General features: G+C 41.8%; 1 protein-coding gene across 3 annotated transcripts in view; it reads left to right on the forward strand.

Moving 5' to 3' along the window:
- Nucleotides 1-19,551, forward strand: part of RETREG1 (reticulophagy regulator 1) — a 104,778-nt gene that overhangs the window by 17,705 nt on the left and 67,522 nt on the right. For 2 of the 3 annotated variants that reach the window (XM_045006737.1, XM_045006739.1), the window contains 2 exons: nt 9,383-9,489; nt 15,603-15,633. The exons of the other annotated variant lie outside the window; for it this stretch is intronic. In XM_045006737.1, coding sequence (XP_044862672.1) covers nt 9,383-9,489; nt 15,603-15,633 — 138 coding nt within the window. The remainder of the gene's footprint in view (nt 1-9,382; nt 9,490-15,602; nt 15,634-19,551) is intronic. 3 annotated transcript variants of the gene reach the window in all.

A 19,551-nucleotide genomic window follows, 5' to 3' on the forward strand; every position in this document is an offset into this window, starting at 1 on the left:
CCTGAGTGGAGCGCAGGAGCTGGTCCAAGAGGTAACTATAGCAGGACCGCTTGCAAATAGTGACCATAATACAATAACATTTAACATCCCTGTGGTGGGAAGAACATCTCAACAGCCCAACACTGTGGCATTTAATTTCAAAAGGGGGAACTATACAAAAATGAGGGGGTTAGTTAAACAAAAGTTAAAAGGTACAATGACTAAAGTGAAATCCTTGCAAGTTGCGTGGGCCCTTTTTAAAGACACCATAATAGAGGCCCAACTTCAATGTATACCCCAAATTAAGAAACACAGTAAAAGAGCTAAAAAAGAGCCACCGTGGCTTAACAACCATGTAAAAGAAGCAGTGAGAGATAAAAAGACTTCCTTTAGAAAGTGGAAGTGAAATCCTAGTGAGGCAAATAGAAAGGAGCATAAACACTGCCAACTGAAGTGCAAGAGTGTAATAAGAAAAGCCAAAGAGGAGTTTGAAGAACAGCTAGCCAAAAACTCCAAAGGTAATAACAAAATGTTTAAGTACATCAGAAGCAGGAAGCCTGCTAAACAACCAGTGGGGTCCCTTGACAATCGAAATACAAAAGGAGCGCTTAAAGATGATAAAGTCATTGCAGAGAAACTAAATGGATTCTTTGCTTCAGTCTTCACGACTGAGGATGTTAGGGAGATTCCCAAACCTAAGCTGGCTTTTGTAGGTGACAAATCTGAGGAACTGTCACAGATTGAAGTGTCACTAGAGGTTTTGGAATTAACTGATAAACTCAACATTAAGTCACCGGGACCCGATGGCATTCACCCAAGAGTTCTGAAAGAACTCAAATGTGAAGTTGCGGAACTATTAACTAAAAGGTTTGTAACCTGTCCTTTAAATCGGCTTCGGTACCCAATGACTGGAAGATAGCTAATGTAACGCCAATATTTAAAAAGGGCTCTAGAGGTGATTCTGGCAATTACAGACCGGTAAGTCTAACGTCGGTACTGGGCAAATTAGTCGAAACAATAGTTAAGAATAAAATTGTCAGACACATAGAAAAACAAGCTGTTGAGCAATAGTCAACATGGTTTCTGTAAAGGGAAATCATGTCTTACTAATCTATTAGAGTTCTTTGAAGGGGTCAACAAACATGTGGACAAGGGGGATCCAGTGGACATAGTGTACTTAGATTTCCAGAAAGCCTTTGACAAGGGCCCTCACCAAAGGCTCTTATGTAAATTAAGCTGTCATGGGATAAAAGGAAAGGTCCTTTCATGGATTGAGAACTGGTTAAAAGACAGGGAACAAAGGGTAGGAATTAATGGCCATAGAATCTTTTCCAGGAGCTTTTCCTGAACTCATCTGGCTAACAGCTTTCTTAATCTCATCTATAGTGGGCAGAGAGTCAAGATCTGTCAGAGCAGGTTGTTGTGGAATTTCATTGAGGACGTTATTATTCACGGTTGATGGTCTATTGAGAAGGTTGCTAAAGTGTTCTGGCCATCTTTCGTTGATGCCTTCTTTATCTTTAATCAGCGTTGTGTTGTCTGATGAGAGAAGTGGGGTAGTCCTTAGTTTAGAAGGTCCATAGACAGTCTTAATAGCACTGAAGAACATCTTTGAGTTGTGGGTCTCAGCATAGTGCTCAATTTCTTTGGCTTTGCTCTCCCACCAGTTGTCTTGTATCTGACGGAGGTCTTTCTGTGTTTTGCTCTGAGGGTACTTGAAATGGTCCTGTTTGGAGACTGAGGAGGGATCATTCTGCCATTCAATAAAGGCTTTTCTCTTTACTTCCAGAGCTGAGCATATTTCTTCAGCTTCTACAACAAAGGCAAATGTAATATTGGCATGAGCCAATATGGGTGCTTTAGCAAAGGCAAGTTTTAGCTGATTGTATGCATGCTGGGCCTCGGGAGACCAATGGAAGTGGACGTTTTTCTGGACGAGAGTAGTAAGGGGCTCAGTTTTGTTTTGAAAAGTTCAGGATAAATCATTGATAAAAATTGGCGAATCCCAGGAAGTGTCTCAAGACGTGTACTGTGTGGCGAGTTGGCCGATCTTGTATGGCTTGGACCTTGTGTGGGTCTCTCTGGAACTCTTCTGGGGATAAGATGAAGCCCAAGAACTCTTTGAAGGTCTGATAGAAGGCAGGCTTCTCAAGCTTTGCATAAAGGCCATGCTGCCATAAGCATTCCATGACGCTTTGGACATGAGCATTATGATGTTCAGGGCAGTTGGAGAAAATCAATATGTCATCTAGGTCCCAGTTTTTCTTGGAACACATCATTTATAAAATGTTGGAAGGTGCCAGGGGCATTGGTCAACCGAAGGGTGTTATGAGATATTCATCATGGCCATACCAGATTTGGAAGGCAGTCTTCCACTTGTCCTCTGCCCTAATTCACACAAGCTTCTGTGCCTCCTGAAGGTTCAAATTAATGAATATATGGGCAGCCCCCACACAATCCAGTAACTCAGGAATCAAATTGCAGGCAACAACTCCTGATAATTATCTGATTCAATGCACGGTAATCAACACAGAGTTGGAGACTGCCATCTTTCTTCCTGACAAAAAGTGGTGCACCAGCTCATGAGCTTGACTTGCTGATAAACCCTCAAGCCAGGTTCTCCTGGAGGTACTCTTGGAGCACTGTCAGCTCGGTTCTGATATGGCATAAATTTGTGCAGAGAGTATTTTTCCTTCTGGCTGCTGCTCTGTTGGGCAGTCATAATGCTGATGCAGAAGTAGTTTCCACGTTCTTCTTTTCAAAAACATCATTGTAGTCTTGGTATTTTGAGGGAAGTTCAGATGTAGCTTCAGTGGAAGGTTCTGCCTGGACAGCCACCCCCATCTGAGTCTCAAGGTTTGGATGTTGGGACAGCAACCCCTGGTCTCCAACAGTGTTGATAGAAAACAGACTTCTTGTGTTTGTCACCAAGTGAGTGGATTGTGGAGGACCAGCCAGGAGATACCAATGATCAGGGAAAGCATGGTGAATGGATCACATCAAACTGTAACGTTTCCCTATGCCTCTGAATCATGGTCTCCAGGGGAGCTGTTTCCTCCGTTATTGGATCAGAAGACAAGGAGGAGCTATCAGGTAATCGCTATAAGGAGTGGCCTTAGGTTTCAGGGGAATCTGCAGGATCTGGGCTGCCTCTGCATCGATGTCTCAAGTGTAGCTCACTGATTCAATCAGGGCTGGTAAGACGGGATTTTGTAGGGGCACCCCAGGTATATGCAACTGGACCAGCACCTAGAAGTGGAGAGCCCTTGGGCAGGGCTCCAGGTGCATTCCAGTCAAAACTGAAATGTGAGGGAGCTCTTTTCTCTGACTCCTTGGAGTTCGTAGAGGGCAGGCAGAAATGGAGTGACCTGACTCACCGTAACAGAAGCAGAGATGGTGCTGGCGTTGTCGTTCCCCGCAGCAGCGGGGAGCCCAGAACCCTATGATTCCCTGCCGCGGCTGGGATTTAAAGGGCTCTGCGGTCCCCGCGGCTGCAGGCAGCCCAGAGCCCTGTGACTCCCGGCCGCAGCTGAGATTTAAAGGGCTCTGGGCTCCCCGCGGCTGCAGGCAATCCAGAGCCCTATGATTCCCGGCCGCGGCTGGGATTCAAAGGGCTCTGGGCTGCCCGCAGAGCGCAGTGTGCAGGGGGGGATTCAGAATCCCCCCGCGGGCTGCACAGTGAGGCTCCGCGGGCCGCATGTTGTGCAGGCCTGCCTTGGAGGAAGACCTCCCAGTTGGACACTACTGGTCTATTGCACTCCAAGAAGGAGGACGCACAGTGTAAGGCTTCCTTGAACAGCTGGCTGATAACCAGACTCATCTTTACACGATCAGTGCTATGGAACTGAGGGGACATCATGAACAGGAGATGGAACTGGTTTATAAACTCTGGGTATCACTGGTGATTATTGTCAAACTGTTCTGGCTGTGGTGTGATGCTGACAGGCCAGATGCCAGCTCTTGCCCAGGTTGCAGGCATTAGCTAAGAACTGACAACCTTGTAGCTGGAGACCAGGCTAGGTCTCCTGTATGTTAGTTTTGCTCAAGATAGGTGTTAGTCTTATAAGAATGAATTTAGTGTTTAGACGCTATGAAATGCTTGTAAGTTGCTGCATGCATTAAACTTGTAATCTGTATACTCCGTTATAGGAAAATTTATAACTTTAAAAATGTTTGCCCTGAACTTGTGAATTTAGGCATGGGAATCATTCCTCCTCTCCCTCATTCCAAAGGACTATCAAAATCAGATAGGCCATCAAGAATTATTGCAATATAAATGACTGGTTAATGGTCCTATCACACCTTGGAAATACTACATGCAAGGAAGTCCTGTGGGCTTGGAAGATGAATGAAGGAAATAAAACAAAGCCACAAGAAAATTTTCCATCTTTTTGGCCATTTGAACTATGAAGGGCCAGCGACTCTAAACTGAAGCCAGAAATCCCCAGGGATTGACTCCTGGGTCTGTTCTGCAAGATACTTTTAATTGATAGATCACTACAACTCTGTCACTCTCCAGATTTAGATAGTAACTTTTGTATGTATATGTTTGCTTGCTTTAACCTGTAAATAAGAGTCATTCCTTTTTTGGATTGGCTACCAGTGCTGCCTTTGGTGTAAGATCTAGAGTACCAGTTGATTTGGGAGTAACTGACTGGTTTCTTGGGACTGGGAGCAACCTAAATGAGAAGCAGCACTGTCTTATAAAACCGCTGAATCACTGGTGATTATCATCAAACTGTTCTGTCAGTGGTATTGGGGGACAGGGCTGTACGAGCCATATATGGACGGTGATGTTTCAGCATGCAACTGCATGACGTGGTCCTGCAATAGCTGGTTCTCCGAGGTCAGATGGATGACACAGGCCTGTAGGGGTTAGTTGTCCATCTGAAGGCATGTAGTCCACTCATATGTGTCCAGTGCTCCCAAAGGGTTAGCCAGGTCCATTCTGCTGGCACTGGGATTGCTCCTGCGGCTTAAGTGGTCCATGCAAAGTGTCATGACCATGATGTGGGTGGTCTGAACTAGTAGTTGGTGCAGGAGTTGGGAGTCAGGCCAGATCCAATACCACGAGGTCATAGTCCAAGACAGGCCAGAGGGCAAACCAAAATCAGGTATCAAGAGGCAGGCAGGGCCAGGGTACCAGGCGGTCAGCAGCATGCAGTAGGAGCAGATATCTCAGGGGAAGCAGCCCAGGGAAGCAAAGAAGGGAGAGCCCCATTGCTTGGACAGCTTCCTGTTTCTGTGCTGGGTTTATATAGAAACTATGAACCAATCAGGCTGCATAGCATCCTGTCAGTCAGATTCCAGGACTGGGGTCTTCTGTCAGAGTTCAGCTCCTATTCTGACAACAATTAGCAGGTCACTGAGTGACAGTATGGAGCTTACTAACTCTGGAAAGCCCTGTGGACAAGTGTTCAAGACCTGTGGTCCCTGCACCTGTCCTCTTAATTACTTACCACTCCCACATTTTTGTGCAATCTGAAAACTTTGAGTGATGAGTTTGTTTTCTTCCTGGTCATTGCTAAAAATATTAAGTAGCATAGGGCCAAAAGCTGATCCCTGCAGGACCCCACTAGAGACGCACCTGAGCGGCAGTGATGCTCCATTTACAATTACATTTTGAGACCTGTCAGCCAGTTTAATGTGTGCCATGCCAATTCTGTATCATGCTAATTTTTAAATCAAAAGTCATGTGGTACCAAGTCCAAGGCATCACAGAAGTATATTACATCGTTACTGCCTTTATCAACCAAACTTGTAATCTCATCAAAAAATTGGTACAACATTAGCTTTCTTCCAGTCTTTTGGAACTTCCTCTGTGATCCAGGACTTGAGAAACAACATTAGCAGTCCAGAGAACTTCTTAACCAGCTCTTTTAAAATGTTCTTGGATACAGCTTATCTGGGTCTGGTGATTTTAAAAATGTCTGAAAAATTAGAATTAATTAGGACTACTTTGACTCACTGAAATGTGTAAGCTTGCAATGCTTAGGTCATCATACAGGAAGTATCGTGGCTCAAAATGAGCAATGACCCCATCAATACAAAGTACATATTTGGGGTGGCCATGTCTCTCAGACCTTCACCAAGGGACATATTTTCAAAGGTAATGCGTCACTTAAAGATGGAAAGAGATGCCTAATTAGATTTTTTTTCAAAGCACCTAGATGTCTAAATCCCATTCACTTCAATGGAGTTGAGCACCTAAGGGCTTTTGAAAATCCCATTAGGCACACATTTGCATCTTCAGATGCCTAATTACCCTTGAAAATCTGGACCCAGGTGCCATGCAGTGGTGTCTGCTCACTGTCTTTTAGAGGTCCAATATACTTTTCTTGGACTACTGGGTCATGAGACCCCATTTTCTCAGGGAATAATGTGGACCATTCACACCATATACAGTCTCTTCAGTAAGTTAGGCGTCAGGGCAAGTCTTCACTGCAGCCAGATTAAATGTTCATGGCATATCAAGGATGTTTTCATGGTACAAAATGTTTGAGGAAATATTGGAACAACATAGTTTTGGAACCATTATGGAAAGGGGTTTTGAATTAAGGAGATCTACTACTTGCATGTCAGAGAGGGTGCATGCGTACCTTGTGGTATTATTCTCTGTACACTTGCTAGTTTCTTACGGGCAAGCATGTATGCTGAAGCACACCAAAAATGCCAATTTGTGGTACCATCAGAGTGACTAATTTTTATAATTCACATCTTTTCTATTCACAAGAAAGCTAATCCTATGGAGTTGACACATTGTATGTGTGTGAGAAAGAGAGAGAGAGACTCTGAGGCCTGGTCTATACTAGGAAATTAGGTCAATATAACTACACCACTCGGGTGTGAAAAATCCACAGCCCTGAGTAACTCAGTTAAACAGACCTAACCCCTGGTGTATACAGTGCTAGGTCAATGGGAGAATTCTACTATTAACCTAGCTACTGCCTCTTGGGCAGTTGGAATATCTACACAGATGGGAGAAACCCTCCTGTTGGCACAGGTACCATCTTCACTAGAGAAGAGACAATCACTAATATTGCATGCCTGTAATCACTGAGGAATCTAGCACACTAGGTTAATTCTGGGTGAATCATCTGCCTGATATACTATGGAATTGTTTTAAATGTTGCACCCTTCTTTGGTTGTTGGGGACTGGAGCTAACTTTATTTATTTATTTATTTATTTATTTATTTATTTATTTTCAATAAGCAGAATGTGAGTTTACTTCAAAAACTGTATATTGTTCCCTCTTCTGGGCCCAAGTGGTTAGCTAATATTTGGGGCCTTGTTGTTTCCATTAGGAGGATAAATTGATTATAAGAATTAGGTATTTTGTTGGTGTAATGCAGTTTATTTACGAAGATTGTACATAAAATCCTGTCTCTCTGAACAAAGTAGAAACAAGCACCAGGCAGTTTCTGTGCTTAGAAATCCAGTGTGCCTTTCTAACAAGTACTGTTAGATCTGTCTAAAAGATCTGTCTCTTGGTTCCCTCCCAGATGTGCACTCACCAAAACTTGTCTTGCTGTTGAGTTCTTGCATGCAGACTTGAACATCTGCAAGCAATCAGTTCACAGTCTCTGGGAAACCCTCAGGGTGACCAGATGTCCTGATTTTATAGGGACAGTCCCGATTTTTGCGTCTTATCTTATATAGGCTCCTATTACTCCCACCCCCTTCCCGATTTTTTCACACTTGCTGTCTGGTCACCCTACCCTCAGTTCATATACCTTATTTTCTATTTGGCCACATGATGTGGGCCAGTGTCTTGGACAGTGGCGTCCTTTGTTTTCAGCTACCACTATGTAAAGGAGCATTAAATTGCTCTTTCTGTTTATCCTGAAAGAAAGGAGCATAACACACCCCATCACCTTTAATGAGGTCTATTAGTGTTCACAGATCAAAGACCTTCTTGTAGAGAGCCATTTACATCTTCCAACGTTATAATATATTTTTTCCACTAAGTGAATTTGGATCCTGTCAACCTTCCGATCATTTCTTGTAGGGATAACTTTAGTGGAAAGTGAAAGATCTGCCAGTGAAAGAGAGAAGATTTTAATTATTTGATAAATGTTTCTATACATACTTGCATGCCAAGATCAGCAGTAGTATGGTAAACCAGTGTATGCACACTCTCTAAGTCAGTGGTTCTCAAATGTTTGTACTGGTGATCCCTTTGACATAGCAAGCCTCTGTGTGCGGCCCCCCTTTAAATTAAAAACACTTCTTTATGTATTTAACACCATTATAAATGCTGGAGGCAAAGTGGGGTTTGGGATGGAGGCTGACAGCTCGCAAACCCCCCCCCCATGTAATAACCTTGTGACCCCCTGAGGGGTCCCAACCCCTAGTTTGAGAACCCCTGCTCTAAGTCCAACTTCTCTTGAATGGACATGGTTACCATTTTGTTATGAAAAAGAAAAATAAATAATAAAATAATTAATAAAAATAATTAAAACTTAATTTCTTTAAAAGCAAATTGTGGTATTATACCCTGAGCAGTATAATTGTTTAATTTTTCTATAAAGCTGGATCAATCCATATTAAGTAATTGGACTTCCATATGAATTTAGTCTGACCATAGATTAGATATTTAGGGTCGTTGCTGATACTGTATTAAAAAATAAGCAAACAGAAGGGCTTGTCTATGGGGTATGGTGGTGTGCATCAGTGGCACATGAATTCTAATGCACATGAGCATGTCACTTTCTAGTTGGCCTATGTAGACCCTGCCGGTGTACATTAAAAGTTCTCTAATACCCGTTTCAAACAGTACTGTTAAGGCACACTAAGGAACTTTTAGTGTGCATCAGCAGGATCTCTGAAGACCAGTTAGTGTGCAGCATGCAAATGTGTATTAGAATTCACACCACACTGAAGTGCACTACCACATCATGTAAACAAGCCCATTCTGTCCCATTTTCCTTCCTACCCTTTGTTCATGTTAATTTTAAAAAAAGACTCCCTAAGATGTAACGCCTAGACAATTTCAATTACAAAGTTTTTCCCCCTAGAACCTGTGGAAATGCACATGGAACACTTGAGCATATTTTGTTTTTGAGGTTTTTTCTTGTTGCTTCTTAGCTAAAATGTTTCATGGGTTTTTTTTTTTTTTTTTTTAAAGAGTGTTTCCTCTTATCAAGCTCAACAGATGCTTAAATATAGTTTTTTAAGCCAGGATATAATGGTCATACTATACTATTATTCAGTGTTTGCTTCTTGGAAATGACACTGAGAAGAGCAAATTCAGTGGCACTATTAAAGCAATGTCAATATACATTTATTTTGTTTGTATTTGGTTATTCAGGTTTGGGTACAATCATGGTCCTATATAAGTGCAATCATGGTCTATACTATAAGTTAAAACATTTAGTGATTTTTTTTTTAAATATATCCTAGGTTCCTTGCACTGACTCCTTGGAGAGTATATCAGCTGACTTCTCTCATAATACTTGGGATTGTAATTATGCAGATAATGAAGGATATGGTATTGTCTCGGGTAAAAGGTAAGGCAATCATCAGTATCGTAATTTACCTTTAATTTACAAATGTTTGCCTATGCTGGCTCTCATCCTACTGGTTCCCCTATTTTTTGTTTAATTTTTGTGAGTGTGTAATGTGTCATAGTAAAAGCATTAAATGTGTAACATTTTCTGAGACAAATGACTAGTAATCTCTGAAGAAGTTTTAAAAGGAAATTCTACTCTGAAAAATCACTTTAAAATAAAGTTGTACTCATTATGTCATTGCCTGTTTTTCATGACTCTTGTTTCCTGCAAAGTGTCTAAAAAGTTTCTAAAGGTATGTTTACCCTACGGTGTAAGCCCAAGGTTCAAACTCAGGCTCAAGCCTAACCCTCCCTTGCATCTACACACAAATCACTATGACCCAGGGCTCAGACCCAGTGTCCCAGGATTTTATGGATATATCTACGCAGCAAAGAAAAACCCCATGGGCCAGCTGTCTTGGGCTCGGGCTGCGGGGCTGTTTCATTGCTATGTAGACTTCCAGGCTTGGGCTGGAACCCAGGCTCTGGACCTCCCTCCCCTTCCCCCGGCTCTGAGCCTGAGTTAAGCTGGGAACCTAGGTTCAAGCCCTATTGCTTAACCATGTAGATTCAACCCCACCGGACTTGTGCTGTGGGAGTAGGTCAAAAGTATTCCACAATCCCAGAGATCAACTTTCTTTGTCCTCCGGGACAGTAAGGCTTGGTGAACAGTCATGTTTTCTCACATGACACCGTGAACAAAGAATTAGAGCAGTCACATTTGGGGCGGTGGGGGAAGAGGCACGCTAAGAAGTCTAGGATATGAGTGGTTGGACTCAGGCCCACATAATGCAGTGTAGACACCGGAGCCCCAGATTGGGACCCAGGGTTCAACAGTTTCTAACCTGGGGTTACAGATGAGTGTAGATGCCAACCCAAGTTCTGCTATCCCGGGACTTACATTGCAGTATAAGCATACCCTAAAAAGCAGCAGAAGAGTAAGGAAGTATATTTCCTATTTGTGCTGCTGCTTCAGATTACTGAGGCCTTTGTGTTTTCTGTTATGTTACAGGGTTTATGTGCTCTTTAGTAATGAGTACAAGCTAATCATTTTTGGCACCTAATATTACTGATCTGATTGGAAGTGCAAGAGTGTACTCCTATTTTTATTATTTGACAATCCAGCAGTGTTAGATAAGGCCAATAAAGCTATATGTTGCTAACTGTGAAATCATGGGATAGTCATATTTCACCTGAGCTAATATAAAATGTCTCCAGTGACTTCAGAAGAGTTCAGGAAAGTCCAAAACTACTAATTGAGTACTCTCATAAAGAATCTGTCTTTTAGCTTGAACCAGAAACTTTTTTAGATCTGAAATCAACAAATTATCACTTGAACTAAAAGAGAAATCTGTTAGCTCTTCGTGGGAGAATAACTTTTATTTAACTCTAGCCAACCACTAGATGGCAAAACTGTTGTAGTATAGTGGCAAATACAGAAAGTGATTGTCACATTTTTGGATTGCAAAATTAGATTACATTTGGATTGCAAAATTAGATTACATTGTGTCATAGGTCTCACCCCCACTTGGAGCTGTTGGGTTCACAAGGTGGGGACCTGCATGGATCCTTTTAACACTTAAATCCTAGTTTAGATTTGGTAAAAGCTGCCACCACCCAATAATGTACGTGTATTGGGACACAGTCCTTCCCCAAAATCCTTGGGGATCCCAAGAGCCCCAAATCCATGGAGTTCTTACACCTAGGAGAAATAAACCATTCCCCCCTGCTTCCTCCCCCCTCCCTTTTCCTAGGAGAGATACCGGGATCCAACTACAGAGGGATGCCTCCCTCCTCCCCTTTCCCTGAGAATCCACCCAAGGAAAGATCAACCAAGTTCTTAACAGAAAAGATTTATTAAAGAATAAAAAGAAAGTAACTGTCTCTGTAATACCCAGATGGAACAATACACAGAGTCTCCAGAGATTGATAAGTTTAGAGAATCCCCCCTCCTTTCTTTCTCAGTAAAAGCAATAACAGTACAGAATTAAAGAAATTCTATAGCAAACACACAATTGCAGATACAGAAAACAACTCAAAAGACTAATTTGCCTTTTTAACTAATACTCACTATTGGATAGTAGGAACTACTCCAGGAGAACTTGGAGACATGTCTGGTCTCTCTTAGATCCAAAAAGAGAACACAGAGCCAACAAGGAACACAGACAAAGGCTTCCCTCCACAGAGATTTGAAATTATCCTGTCCCTTGATTGGTCCTCTGGTCAGGTGTTTCTCAGGTTACTGAGCTTATTAACCCTTTCCAGGTAAAAGAGACCTTAACCCTGATCTGTTTATTTATGACACGCCCCCCAAATCGCAGACAGTGGGGGAACCACACTGGCGGTGATTTCCTTCTAGAACTTTAAAATAAACAGATTAACAAAACACATGCACTATTACATATACTACTAAGTATGTAAACAACAAGATATTTGACATTCAAGAACACTTTTTAACCATTTGACCGGACATACTTGGCAACGTCCTTGCCCATCCCCTCCCAGTGGAAGGACTTCCCCAACCTGTCCTTGGTTCTGTTCACCCCAGAATGACCACTGGGATGTCATGGCCCAAGCTTAAGAGCTTGTTCCGGTACTTAGTTGGAACTTCCAACTGTTTTTGAGGATTCTGGCCTTTCTGGTGTCCACCAGAAAGAATCTTGTTATATAAAAGTCCTTGTTGTACAACAAACTGGGATCGATTAGAAGAGCTGAGAGGCGGTGGGTTGCTCCGTGCCGCCGCCCAAGCTTTGTTAAGGCTGTCATTGGCTTCCTGTTCAGTCTGGAACTGTTCCCTTGAGGCTGGAGACACCAGTTCCTGCGCAGACTGTGGACTTGGACTTGGTCCCTCTGGAAGCGATGTAGGTGATGAGGTTGTTTTCGTTGACTGTGAACCGCTTCCGCTGGTGCACTAGGTGATATTTTAGGCTCTGGCTGAGCCTCTTGGGTAGGGTTGTCTGCTGCTTCTGCCAGTTCAGGCCCGTTGGCGCCCTCTGGCGGTGGAGTTGCAAGCGCTGGCGTCAGTGCTGGCGCTGGTTCTGCCGTTGGTTGCTTTTCCAGTTCCGGTCCTGGGACTGGATGTATTATGGCTGCTGTAGTTGTTGGCATGAGATCCGGTTCCACCACCTTGGTCTGGGTCTGTGGTAACACAGACGGGGCCCTGGTGGACGGCTCAGGAACAGGGATGGGAGTGGAAGCTTGTTTGGCCTGGCTGCGGGTGACCACTCCCCCCCTCTTGGCCAGCTGCACATAGTTGGCCAAGTCTTCCCCCAGTAGCATGGGGATGGAATAATTGTCATAGACAGTAAAAGTCCACTTTCCTGACCAGTCCTTGTACTGGTCTTCAGGGATGCTGTACCCATGGCAGGTTCTTTCAAAAATTTTTAAGAAGGCCTCAGTGTCCTCACCTGCCATGTAGGTGGGAAATTTTTTGGGATGGGGAACAGTGCCTGGAGAAGGATTGTTAGGGTTGGCTGGAACATTTGGGTTAGCTCTTGCTAATCCCAGGGCCTGCTGGTGGGCCTCCCTCTGGAGCTGCAACGCCCTCCTGTGGTCAGCCTCTTGCTTCTTCAGCTTTCTCTTGTGGTCAGCTGTTTGACTGGTACTTATGTCTTTGTGCTTTTTGGTGCTGGCCACACCCCTCTGCAGTCAGGGAATTGGGTTGCTTGCTTCCCAATTCCTACCCTGTCTACTCGCGACTGAATAGAAAGAAACAAAAACTCTGTATTTGCATTTGGTGTTATGCTGATGTAGCTGGTTTACAGCTACCAACTGTGCTTTAGACTGAGAAAGAGAAAAAAAATGTCCCCCTCCTCCTCACAGCACTAAACAAACCGGTCTTGCAACTGTTTTTTGCAAATTGCTAAGTACCCTCTCAGTAGGTGTCCCTTCTAACAAAAGCCTTGTTAGAAAACCCTACACCTCCTTTTCCTCAAGCTGCCTGTCCAAGCAACCAGAAAGAAAAACTGCTTCCAACAAAGCCTGCTGGAAAACTTTGTCTGTTTGCCTTCGGGGTATTTCTCCCTCCTAACCTGCAGTCCTGCTTTAGGAGAAGAGAATAGCAATGGCTCTCTGGTTCAGAAAAATCCCTCACCGCTGCCCACCATGTCATAGGTCTCACCCCCACTTGGAGCTGTTGGGTTCACAAGGTGGGGACCTGCATGGATCCTTTTAACACTTAAATCCTAGTTTAGATTTGGTAAAAGCTGCCACCACCCAATAATGTACGTGTATTGGGACACAGTCCTTCCCCAAAATCCTTGGGGATCCCAAGAGCCCCAAATCCATGGAGTTCTTACACCTAGGAGAAATAAACCATTCCCCCCTGCTTCCTCCCCCCTCCCTTTTCCTAGGAGAGATACCGGGATCCAACTACAGAGGGATGCCTCCCTCCTCCCCTTTCCCTGAGAATCCACCCAAGGAAAGATCAACCAAGTTCTTAACAGAAAAGATTTATTAAAGAATAAAAAGAAAGTAACTGTCTCTGTAATACCCAGATGGAACAATACACAGAGTCTCCAGAGATTGATAAGTTTAGAGAATCCCCCCTCCTTTCTTTCTCAGTAAAAGCAATAACAGTACAGAATTAAAGAAATTCTATAGCAAACACACAATTGCAGATACAGAAAACAACTCAAAAGACTAATTTGCCTTTTTAACTAATATTCACTATTGGATAGTAGGAACTACTCCAGGAGAACTTGGAGACATGTCTGGTCTCTCTTAGATCCAAAAAGAGAACACAGAGCCAACAAGGAACACTGACAAAGGCTTCCCTCCACAGAGATTTGAAATTATCCTGTCCCTTGATTGGTCCTCTGGTCAGGTGTTTCTCAGGTTACTGAGCTTGTTAACCCTTTCCAGGTAAAAGAGACCTTAACCCTGATCTGTTTATTTATGACACATTGGGTATCTAATCATTCTAGTTTAAAGACAGACCAGGTTAAATAAGTACATTGATTTTTCATGAATATTTCAAACTGTTTTCATATATCAAGTTTACAGAAAACATGTTAAAAGAACAGGAGTACTTTTAAGTGGCACCTTAGAGACTAACAAATTTATTTGAGCATAAGCTTTCTTGGGCTACAGCCCACTTCATTGGATGCATAGACTGGAACATACAGCAAGAAGATATTTATACATACAGAGAACATGAAAAGGTGGAAGTAGCCATACCAACTGTAAGAGGCCAATCAATTGAGATGAGCTATCATCAGCAGGAGAAAAAAAACTTTTGAAGTGATAATCGAGATATGACCCATAGAAGGTGTGAGGATACTTAACATTGGGAAATAGATTCAATTAGTGTAATGCCCAAACCATTCCCAGTCTCTGTTCAAACCTAAGTTAGTTGTATCTAATTTGCATATTAATTCAAGTTCAGCAGTCTCTCTTTGGAGTCTGTTTTTGAAGTTTTTTTGTTGTAAAATTGCCACCTTCAAGTCTGTCACTGAGTGGTTAGAGAGGTTGAAGTGTTCTCCCACTGGTTTTTGAATGTTATGATTCCTGATGTCAGATTTGTGTCCATTTATTCTTTTGCGTAGAGACTCTCTGGTTTGGCCAATGTATATGGCAGAGGGGCATTGCTGGCACATGATGGCATATATCACGTTGGTAGATGTGCAGGTGAACGAGCCCCTGAGGGTGGGGCTGATGTGATTAGATCCTATGATGGTGTCACTTGAATAGATATGTGGACAGAGTTGGCATCGAGCTTTGTTGCAAGGATAGGTTCCTGGGTTAGTGTTTACGTTGTATGGTGTGTGGTTGTTGGTGAGTATTTGCTTCAGGCTGGGGGCTGTCTGTAAGCGAGGACTGGTCTGTCTTCCAAGATCTGTGAGAGAAACATGTTGATTTTCTGAAGCATGTTACTCCATTGTTTAAAATGGAAAGGGTGAATGATTTTTTTTACTAGTAATATGGGTAAATGTGACTTGTATTATAGAACTACAGAGATTTTTAGAGTAATTCTTCTGTAATTTGGAGCACTGTTGAAAAATTGAAGGGGGGAAAAACAGTTCTGCTGTATATATCAGTGCTATTTTTCATTTTATGCTTTGCTTATTTCAGGTGCACAGCTATGGAGGAGCCTCACTGACAGGTAGGTGCCATTTAAAAAGTCTGAATTTTACAAATGATTCTCCCAAATAGCCCACAAAACAAGAACTAAGTTATTTTGACCACAGTGTAGTTTATTATTCTATATTACTGGCTGTTCACATGATGCCTCAGTTTTAAATAGTATTCTTTGTGAAAGTCATAACATTTTTTATTTGAATTGTATCACAATATATTATTCAGTCAAGTATCAGATTTTAAAAAGCAACCTTCTTTTTGAATGTTACCATTTTCTTCTTTAAAAAGTATTGTCCTCTTCTGGGTTTTCTGCCACTTACAATGTGTTTAATTTGAAGTTACTTCTTGAAAGATGCCGGATTTACAGCTCTGAAGAGTGATGTCTTCCATTCTTAGAAGTGTCAGTACAAAGTTCCCCTCTCCAATGCATGCCTGGTCAGTAGTGACCAGCACTAGACTGAAACAGTACAGTAGAACCTCGGAGTTATGATCTCCAGAGTTACGAACTGACCACTCAATCACACACCTTGTTTGGAACCACAAATATGCAGTTGGACAGCAGCAGAGACCATAAAAATAAAAAGTACAGTACTGTGTTAAATGTAAACTACTAAAAAATAAAGAGAAAGTTCAAAAAAAAAATTTGACAAGGTCAGGGAACTGTTTCTGTGTTTGTTTAATTTAAATTAAGATGGTTCAAAGCAGCCTGTTCCCTCTGCATAGTAAAGTTTCAAAGCTGTATTAAGTCAATGTTAGGTGGTAAACTTTTGCAAGAACAACCATAACATTTTGTTCAGAGTTACAAACATCTCAGTTACGAACAGCCTCCATTCCCGAGGTGTTCATAATTCTTAGGTTCTACTATAGATCAGTTCAATGCTCTGTCAGTTGCTAGCATCTCTAAAATGGCTACCATGGATACCAATTAATGATGGTTGTGAAACCTATTACTAGGCATTGGACTATCACAGCTGGCTAATTTTGTCTGTCTAAACCCCCTATATTTATCCCACACACACAAATGTTTGTATAGTGTCATTGGGGTAGATTAGCTGTATTTCATTAGTGGATGAAATGAATCTTATGTACAGTCTCTATGAAGTAATTTGGGAACCTTCTGAATAAAAATGCTATAGAAATGTAAAGCATTATTACTTTACACAGGCTACCAAACAGCTGTTAGATGGTAATGATTTTCAGTTACCTTACTACTGACAACATTTGAAACAATGGCCTTGAGGTGTAAAGCACAGACTTAGTGACATCATTTAAAAATTCTACTCAGCTCTAGCTGTGCACTGGAAAGCTAGCAATCCATAATGTGGACACGGAAACACAAGATTCAGCTTTTATTCTTTTCTAAATAGGTATTTATGTCTTCCTCATTCGGTATTGTTGTATCGCAGTGCTTCCACTGATGTATTAGACAATGTAATGTGGGTCTCCTCTTTTCTCTCATCCTCCTTGTGGGCTGTGTAGTGTTTTGCTTTGGTAGTTTTTCAAAATACATAAATGCAGCTGTTTGCTTACATTAGAGTGCTTGGAATGGAAGGTGGTGAAGTGTGTTTACCACAGAATCTTTGGACCCACATCCAATTTAGTTTGCAAAGAGAGGCTTCTGGATCGTAAAGGAAAATTACTCCTTAGAGAATCAGGGTAGTTAGAACATCACTCCAAGACCCTTTGTCCTCTGAAAATGACAGGCAAAGGGACAGCTCTCCCGGGCGGTTGTCAACTAGAGCATTAAAGGATAAATACCATTAGTAAATCCTTCTTTAAATAACTTATCTCCATATTTTTAAAATGTATGTACCTATAATACTTTACTGATGAATGAGAAGATCAACTATAAATTAACAATAATACAGGTTCTGAACTGCATATTTGAGCGTTATGCTCAATCTTTGCCATATCATTCCTTCTTTCCTGTTTTCCTTACTGAGAATTTTTCAGTATTGCATTATTTAATATTGTGGTATTGGATAAGGGCTAGATCCTAACCTCTGTTGTGCTGGTGCACAAGGTGGAGAGAGGGGAAGAAAACACAGGGAATCTCTTCCTCCCTGTGCAAGTAGTTGGTCCGGACCTCTGCCAAGGGCTGAAGACTGTGTGGCGTTGAGTTGGCCTGCACACCACAGTTCCAAAGGGATGCTGACTGCTAGATAGAAGGTGTGTCCATTGCCCACTGGCAACTAGCCCTTGTACCTGGTTGATGGAGCGTACACTAGCCAGGGGCATCTGCTGCCTCGATCAAAAGGAAAAACAGTGTCTAGCAGCATATTGGCAGTAGCCCTGCCTGTGCTACCTTGACCTATAACTATATGACGGCATTATGTAAAGTGCTAAAGTGGCATGTCTGTCCCCTACTCATGTCCTTTATGAAAGGGGAGGATTTTCCTTTAAGTATTTGTAGTTATTTTCTGATTTACTATCTAAAAAAAGTTTTTAGAAGAAAACTAGTAATGTAGAACAAAGTAATGTATTTAATAAGGTTATTCACATCTTAGTTTTGATTTTAGGCATGCAAATTCAAATGAAATTACATTTGCCTATTTAATAATATGCCTATGTACTATTCATATGATAAAATTGCCTGTACAATTTATCACATGCTTATGACCACATCAGTGCCAACTAAGCCATCTCTTGGGAATTGTTCTGACGTTCCAAACTCATGAGCAGCTTCAAATCACCCCCATTTTGTTGCAGCTCACGCTACCACAAAAGCATTTCCTCCTTTTGCTTCCAGATGTGGAATTTCCTCCTCCTCCTCCCTCCTCAGATTACCCTTGCCTGAGTTCCAAGATAGGTGGGATTCAATCCTGGGCCAGTAACAGTTTTTTCTAAACATAAAATATTATAAATTTACATTTCACTGTCATGCAGAGATAGAAATGGAAACATTATACATTTGGGAAGGGGATATTCTTAGTTTTCCAGTTGATTATAGAATTTGGATTTAAAGGAGTGACCAATTTTTGTACAGAAAAGCTAGTTAGGCCATTTTTGGAGGTATTTTTAATGTAATAGTTTTAATTTCTTTCCCCCTTAGAATCCCGTACAGCTGTATTCATGGCAACTGAGGCATATGGCTTTACAGTTGGATGAATAAAAAAGTCCCAATAATCATTTTTTAAACTCCTCTAAAACATTTTAAAGAGAGCATGTTTTAATAATGTGGTGCATACAGAACATATCATGGTGTGGAGTGACATAAGTTTTATTGGCATGCATTTGGAACAACCTATATTATTTGCTTACAGCTTTGCCACTGGTGAATGATGTGATCATCTCAAACACATGCCAGTAAAACAATCATCCTTCACAACACCAGGTATTCTAAAGGGAAAAACAGTTCAAGAGAGTTGGCACTTTTTCAAAGAGACATTATTAAGGACACACAAGCAAACTATCCCACTGCGTAGGAAAGATAGGAAGTATGGTAGGAGACCACCCTAGCTTAACTGGGAGATCTTCAATGATCTGAAACTCAAAAAAGAGTCCTAGAAAAAGTGGAAACTAGGTCAAACTACAGAGGATGAATATAAAATAACACAAGTATGTAGGGACAAAATTAGAAAAGCCAAGGCACAAAACCAGATTAAAGTAGCTAGAGACATAAAGGGTAACAAGAAGACATTCTCCAAATACATTAGAAGCAAGAGGAAGACCAAGGACTGGGTAGGCCTGTTAATCAGTGAAGAGGGAACACGGTAACAGAAAATGTAGGAATGGAAGAAGTGCTAAATGACTTTTTTGTTTCACTATTCACCAAAAAAATTAGTAACAATTGGACATCTAACATAGTAAATGTCAGTGAAAATGAAGTAAGATCAGAGACTAAAATAGGGAAAGAACAAGTTAAATATTACTTAGACAAGTTAGATGCCTTCAAGTCACCAGAGTCTGATGAAATAGATCATAGAATACTCAAGGAGCTGAG

This window comes from Mauremys mutica, chromosome 2 (genome assembly GCF_020497125.1).
Source record: "Mauremys mutica isolate MM-2020 ecotype Southern chromosome 2, ASM2049712v1, whole genome shotgun sequence".
NCBI classification, from domain to species: domain Eukaryota; kingdom Metazoa; phylum Chordata; order Testudines; family Geoemydidae; genus Mauremys; species Mauremys mutica.